At 58.1% G+C, this 6716-nt stretch overlaps 1 protein-coding gene across 1 annotated transcript; it reads right to left on the reverse strand.

Moving 5' to 3' along the window:
- ENPP7 (ectonucleotide pyrophosphatase/phosphodiesterase 7) lies at positions 1-5959 on the reverse strand. The gene is made up of 5 exons (XM_059864743.1): positions 5671-5959; positions 4281-4426; positions 2900-3520; positions 2176-2488; positions 1-1721 (listed from the first exon to the last, which is right to left on the reverse strand). The coding sequence occupies exons 1-5, from the start codon at positions 5957-5959 to the stop codon at positions 1636-1638; spliced, it is 1455 nt and encodes a 484-aa protein (XP_059720726.1). The 3' UTR covers positions 1-1635.
- Between the last annotated feature and the right edge of the window lie 757 nt (positions 5960-6716).

Below are 6716 nucleotides of genomic sequence, written 5' to 3' on the forward strand. Positions count from 1 at the left end.
TATGGCAACAGATGTTTATCGAGCCCCTGAGATGAGGCACAGGGCTGGGGAAAGGCACCACAGCATCTGGGAGGGGTCTGGGGGTGCTGGAATGCCACGCTGGGAGGGCTGGAGTGGGGGCTGCTGGACAGGGGGGTCTTGCTCCCTGTCCCCAGAACCCCAGCCTGGCTGAAGGGCCCTGGGCTGCTTCCTGCACGGGGAGGTTTGGATTTGTACAGGGGCTTTTGCCTCAGCCCTGCTGGGGAGAGCTCCCGGGAGCCTGGCACAACCCGCCCAGGCTCTGCCAGCCCCTGGCTCAGGAGTCACAGGGCTGTTTGCTGTGAGCTGGGGGCTCCTGGCCCTGGCACTGCCATGTTCCCTCTCCAAAATACATCAGTGCCTCTCCCAGAGCTCCCATGAGCTGCCTCGGCTGCAGCTGGGGCAGGTCTCAGCCATGGAGCAGGGCAGCCAGGCCCATCCTGCCTGCAGGTTTGCTGCTCAGGCCTGCACAGGGGGCATTTCCCCCTTTGGCCACAGCCACAAAGCACAGAAGGACAAGCAGGATGGTGCTGAGCACACCCAGGGCTCTTGGGGCAGGAGCTGTTAGTGCTGAGTGACTTTGGGACCCTTCCGAGGTTTTGGGGCTGGGGGTGTCATGGCCAGCCCTGCATGTGGCCAGCAGGGACAAACGGGACCTCTCCGTGGGCTGGGCAGGTCCAGGCTGAGCGGCTCCACCTGGGTGGGGCCCGGCGCCTTCCAGGGGAGGCTCCCAGCTGGTCGGAGCAGATTTAATTAGCACGGACACTCGGAGTGTAGCAGCTGTCACTGCTCCAAACCCGCCCTGGGGCCGGTGTGCCGCCCGCACCTGGGGGGATGCAAACACGGGGTGACCGTGTCAGGCTGGATCAGTGCCGCCTCCCCCAGCAGTGCAGCCCCGTGTCCCCCAAAGCCCGGGAGAGGCTTCTCCTCCGGGAACTCAGGCACGCTGGAGGGGCGTGGGTCAGGAGTTTAGAGAGATTTTGGGAATTCTGTCCTGTCCCCGAGCCTGGGACTGGTTGTCTTGGTGAGCCTTGTCCTTCCCCATGTGTGCTGCCAGAGTTGCCTGGAGCTTGGGGGCTGCCAGGACAGGAGAGCGGCGCTGCTGGGGCTCGTTTCAGGTCTCTGCAGCCTGCAGGTGTCGGCTGGAGGCGCGTTGTGCCAGGGAATTGGATCAAGAGTTACTTGTTCTGGTGGTTCTCCGGGCAAATTTGCACTGGGAGGTAAAGTGACAAACTGTGGTCTGGCAGCCGCACACGGCCATGTGCAGAGCCACCAACAGTGGAGGATTCACCCTTCGTGGTGGCTCATGACGTGCTCCAGACCTGGCTGCACGCAGAGGACAGAGGGGACAGGACAGGGGGCAGTGACAGGGTCCAAGAGGGTGCCCACCCCTTCTCTTCAGCCCAGCCCGTGCCCTGGGTGGTGCCGATGCTGAACCGGGGTAGAAAAACTCAGAGTCCTGTGTGAGGTGTGAAGCCCCTGCCGTGTCCTGCAGGGAGCGGTTTCGGGGGGCTCCACAGACCGGGGAAACCCGGGGAGACCACGCCCAAACGGGGCACGGTTTGCCGGGGTGTTTGCCCCCTCCAGGGGTCCTTGGGGTCGATTACCTGGTGGTGGTTAGAAAACTCCTCCCCAGCATCCCAGAACGACAGCGAGTCCCAGCAGCAGCGGCAGATTCTTGGGATGGAGAGAAGGACCCGATCCTGCCGTGCCGAGAGGGCGGTGAGGGCCAGCCCTGCCCCGGGGCCGGCACCCACCGGTGACAGGTGACTGTCACCTCCTGCCCCCCCTTCTGCTCCCTCCACCCGGCCGGGAGCAGCTCCGCCCCGCTGCCACGGTGATCTCTGCCCGGTTGCCGAGCGTGGGGGCCAAGCGGCGGAGGGGGCGGCGGGGATGGCGGGGGGGACACGGCCCGGTGCCCCGGAGCCGCCCGGCGGTGGCGGGAGCGGCGGCGGCCGCCAGGTGTCGCTGTTCCCGCGGGAATCCCGGCGGAGCGGAGCGCGCCCGGTGCCGCTCCCGGTGCCCGGTGCCGCTCCCGGTGCCGCTCCCCAGTGCCGTTCCCGGTGCCCATCGCCACCCTGGTGCCCATTGCCACTTCTGGTGCCTGTTGTTTTTCCCGGTGCCCTCCCACTGTTCCCCATGACTCCCGCTGCTTACCATTGCTGCCATTGCTATTGCCATTGCCATTGTCATTGCCGTTGCCGTTGTCATTGTCGTTGCCGTTGTCATTGCCATTGTCACCGTCCGTGGGTTCCCTCAGCATGGGCTTGGTGACCTCCAGGGAGCCGTCGTGGGGCTCGGGGGTGATGCCCAGCAGCTCGCAGAGGAGGGCGTAGACATTGACGCTTTCGAAGGGCTCCACCTCCAGCCCCTTCTTGAAGGCGGGTCCCACGGCGCGGAAGATGGTTTTCATGTTCATGGCCTCGTTGTCAAAGCCGTGCTCCCCTTTATTGAACTGGACCTTGTACCTCTGCAGGGGAGAGCAGAGGTGACCCCCAGCCCCGCTGCCCCTGCACGCCCTCCTCTCCCACCGCCTGTTCTGCATTCTGCAGCTCCAGGGTTTGGCGGTCTGGTCGGTTCCTTTCAGCTTTGGGAGTTGATCTGTTGGTGTTAAACTCTGCAGAAGCTGGAGGTGCCTCCAGACACCGCTCTCAAGCAGTCACATCCTGCAAGTTCCCTCCCTGAACGTCAGCACAGCCAATTTTGTTGTACTGAGGAGCTTCCAGAGGGAAGCTGCCTGCTGGCCTGAAGCTCGAATTTATATCTGTATGTATGGAGACCAATTAACACAAGGGCCTAAAGCTGGGTGGGTGCTGTGGGAGGGGAGGAGTGAGAGGCACATCCCAAAGGACAGGAGGATATGCCTGAGCATACGCCTTACCCCGTGGATCACGTAGCCTGGGTCGCTGTACAGCAAAAGTGGGGTGATCCGGGAATGGTTGGCATAGTGGAACCTCTTTGGAAACTCTTCCTTCTTGTAAACGTGCAGCTTTGGGTGGGCGTTTTTCAGGACTGAGTACACGTGCTCCAGTTTCCCTTCCTTTGGCACCAGGAGTCCGTTTGGTCCATAATCGAGGAGCTCGAAGTCGATGTCCTTGAAGGTGAAGTTGCTGACGGTGCGGAGGTGGATCTCGTCGGTTTTCAGCACGGTCTCCATGCCGTGGTCAGATGTGATGATGAGGTTCAGCTTGGACTCCAGGCCGCTTTCCCGGATGCGCTGCCTCAAGTAACCGATGGTTCTGTCCACCTGCACGATCATGTTTTTCCTCTGTGTGGATTCAGGGCCAAACTTGTGTCCTGAGGAGTCTGGCTCCCCGAAGCAGAGCGTGATGAAGTCGAGGTTGTCCGCTGTGAACCATTCCATGACGGTGTCGATGCTCTGCCTCCAGTTGGTTTCGTTGCTGTAGTTGAACAACGCGGGTTCCACCAGCTTCTTGTACACTTCTTCCTTTTGGTATTTCGCCTTGGTTCCAGGGAAGTGGATGGAGCCTGTCTTCAAACCCTGTGAGTGGAGGCATTCCATAAACTCACCTGAGCTCTCTCGGCAGCATCCTTCCATCTGTCAGTGCAGCCACCTCCTAACACGATTAGTTCATTCAGTCCCCAGTGTCTACCTCTGCCTCTAATGAGGTTTTCTTGCTCATTGCCAATTAAAAGTGATTAATTGAAAGCACTGCCCTTGCACCTGGTCCTTCACTGTGTTTTAACACCAGTTAAAACTTTAGAACCAGTCACCCACTCGCACCTCGCATGGGCCCTCCACCTCTTGACCATCAAGACATCAAGGTGTGTTTTACTGAGGTCAGAGGAGCCAGTTTCGCAGGTAAATGTGGGCAAAGGTCTTGGCGCTGGGTTTCATGTCCTGCCTCAGAGCTGGGCTTGCTGCAGCTGCCAGGGGAGTGGCCACCACCCAGCTGCCCTGGATGTGCCTCGGGCTGTGTGGGGCTCCCAGGCTCAGGATGCTCCCTGAGGAGCTGGCTGAGGCTTCTTTAAACAGGAACAGGATAACCTGCTTTATTAATGTCTTAATAAAGCTGAAATGCATCCATTATTTTTTTGCTATTTTTAGTAGAATGATCATAATTATTCCTGCCAGAGTCTGGGGATTTCAGTTTTTTGCTGGTCTAATTAGCCGACATTCACAGGGAGGCTGGGATCTCACGGCCACTAGGGATGGTGGCTTGCCTGTAGCTTTTCCTGGGGGATGGCAGGCTGGATGGGTCTGTGCAGGGTCTGTGTGTGTGAGGAGGTGCCACACTTGCCTGTCTCTGGGCAGTGATCCAGATGGGGAGGCTGCCGTTGTCCCACCAGCTGCTTATGCCTTGTGTGGTGTAGTAGGGCAGTTTCACGCCAGTTTTGGGGTCAAACCACATGTTATGGATCACGCCGTGGTTCTCCAGGTACCGCCCTGTGGGAGAGAGAAGAGGAGGAGGTGAGCCAGGCTGTGCTGGGGGGGTCTCACCCCCACGCTGGGTGTAGGGCAGAGGGGACCTTTGGCCTCCCCTTCCTACCCTTGCCCTCTACCAGGTGGGGTGCTGGGGCAGGGACGGAGATGCTGGAGGAGTGCTGCTTCCCGTGTGGGTTAGGTGATGCTGGTGGGTCTCACCTGGACCCGGCCAGGCACTGGCACCCCCCCGCAGTCGTTGCTGCCCTCTGGGCACGGGCAGGTTCCTGTTACCTGGGTGTATCTAATCAATCACACGGTGTTTCACTTAGTATCTGGGTGTATCTAATCACACGGTGTTTCACTTTCGCTGTTGCTCACAGGCTGCGAGGTCGGCGAGCAGAAGTTTCCGTTAGAAGGGAGAGATGCACTTTGACTCTCACATTTTGTGCTATTTTTATTGTTCTGGTCCCAAAGACTGCGCAGTCCTTTCTGCACACTGTCCCCATCCTCCCTCGTATTGATGCTGCCTCCCTGCTTTTGCCCATCAGCAGATTTCATTAGCATGCTCCACTCTCTAATGCCAAGGTTATTAATTAAAATCTTAAATAAGATTGGCTCCAAAATCGATTCTTCAGGAATTCCCCTGGTGCCCTCCCTCCAGCTTGACAATCTCCTCTCAGCATCCACTCTGTCCTCCTCCTGTAGCCTCTCACTTCCCCACATTACAGATTTTGTACTAATCTTCATCTTCTCCATCTTAACTAATGATTTCCCATGTGGCACTGTATCAAATGCACTACTGAAGTCCAGAAAGATTAAATTTAGAGCATCTCCCTTGTTTAAAAAAATAATTTAACTTATCAAAGGAGGCTATTGAGTTGGTCTGGTGCTATTTACCTTTGATAAATACAGGTTCAGTTCATGGAATCCCAGAATGGTTTGAGTTGGGAGGGACCTTAAAGACTGTCCCATTCCACCTCTGTGCCACAGGCAGGGACACCTTCCACTGGACCAGGCTGACTCCAAGCCCTGTCCAGCCTGGCCTTGGACATTTCCAGGGATGGGGAAATCTGTGCCTCACCACCCTCCCAGGGAATAATTTCTTTGTGTCTAGTTTAAATCCACCATTTCTGCATCTCTGTCCTTGTCTGCTCTGAAGCTCCGTGTGCTGCTGGAGGTTCTGGCTCCCTCCTGACCTCGTGTCCTTCCCTGGCCCCTGAGCCCTGCCCCTGCCCAGCCCCTGTGGCCCCGCGGCGGGCCCTCACTGGTCAGCAGCGTGAAGTGGCAGGGGCTGGTGAGGGTGATGAAGGCTGGGCTCATGTACTTGGCCTTCACCCCGTCCGCAGCCATGGTGTCCAGGTTGGGGGTGTCCACGTCCTGGTCGTAGTTCCAGCGAAAGCCATCGAAGGACACCAGGAGCAGTTTGCTGCGGCTGGGCGCCCGCTGCAGGGGGATGCAGCTCCCCGAGGACAGGGCAGCAAAGAGCAGCCCCAGGGACAGGAGCATCCTCACAGCCCAGAGCTGGAACGGCCCAGGTGTCCGGGGAGCTTGCATTAATACGTGCAGGGTGGGACCGAGTTCGGTCCTTATCTAATCTTGCCTCTGCTGATCGGGTGTGTGGCTTCAGCCAGCAGTTGCTATCAGGACAAGTGTCTCTTGTTTGTCCCTCTGCAATAGATTATCTCAAAGTTCTTTCTGGGTCAAGCACCAAATCTGTGTCTTCCCTCAGCGGCAGTGGTGCTGTTCTGGGGTGTGTGACCAGGGAGGTTGCTGGTGTGGTGGCAGGCTGGGAACCTTCCTCCACAGCCCCCTCTCAGCCTACCGTGGTGTCCTGTCCCCACTCCTGGCTCTCGGTGCCCTGCTCTGTGCTCAGCAGCGCAGCCTCAGAAGGCAACTCACGCCCCAGGACTGCTTGTCCACCTTGAGATGGAGGCTCAGAGGCTCAGGGAGGGGCTTGGATTTACCCGGGGTTTTCCAGTGTGGCTTTGTTGAGCTGCTCACTGGAGAAGGAGGCTCTTCCTTGGATCCTGACCATGCATCAAGTCCCAGAGATGCTCCTGAGGGTGAGCCCAGCTCTGAAGCCCCCATGTCCCTCTGTGCTCTGCTGCTCTCCACAGGTGACCCTCATCCCCTCGTGCACTGCTGAGCTTCGCTGTATCAGCATCCCATCTTATCAATATCTGCTGGTTTATGGCTTCTCTGGGGTTTAATCATTGCTGACGACTCGTTTCTCAGAAAAACTGAGTTTAAGGCTTTTGTAGTGTTGTGTCTGGGGTTTAATCATTGCTGGTGACTTGTTTCTCAGAAAAAC

This window comes from Haemorhous mexicanus, chromosome 20, assembly GCF_027477595.1.
Source record: "Haemorhous mexicanus isolate bHaeMex1 chromosome 20, bHaeMex1.pri, whole genome shotgun sequence".
NCBI classification, from domain to species: Eukaryota; Metazoa; Chordata; class Aves; order Passeriformes; family Fringillidae; genus Haemorhous; species Haemorhous mexicanus.

Bases quoted from the DNA above. Each gene is read 5' to 3' on its own strand.
- ENPP7 (XM_059864743.1), bottom strand. From the start codon at position 5,959: ATGCAAGCTCCCCGGACACCTGGGCCGTTCCAGCTCTGGGCTGTGAGG. The intron at 2,489-2,899 runs GTAAGGCGTATG...TCTCCCCTGCAG, and splicing joins CAGGCTACGTGATCCACGGG to AGGTACAAGGTCCAGTTCAA. The intron at 1,722-2,175 runs GTAAGCAGCGGG...TCGGCACGGCAG, and splicing joins CAATAGCAATGGCAGCAATG to GATCGGGTCCTTCTCTCCAT.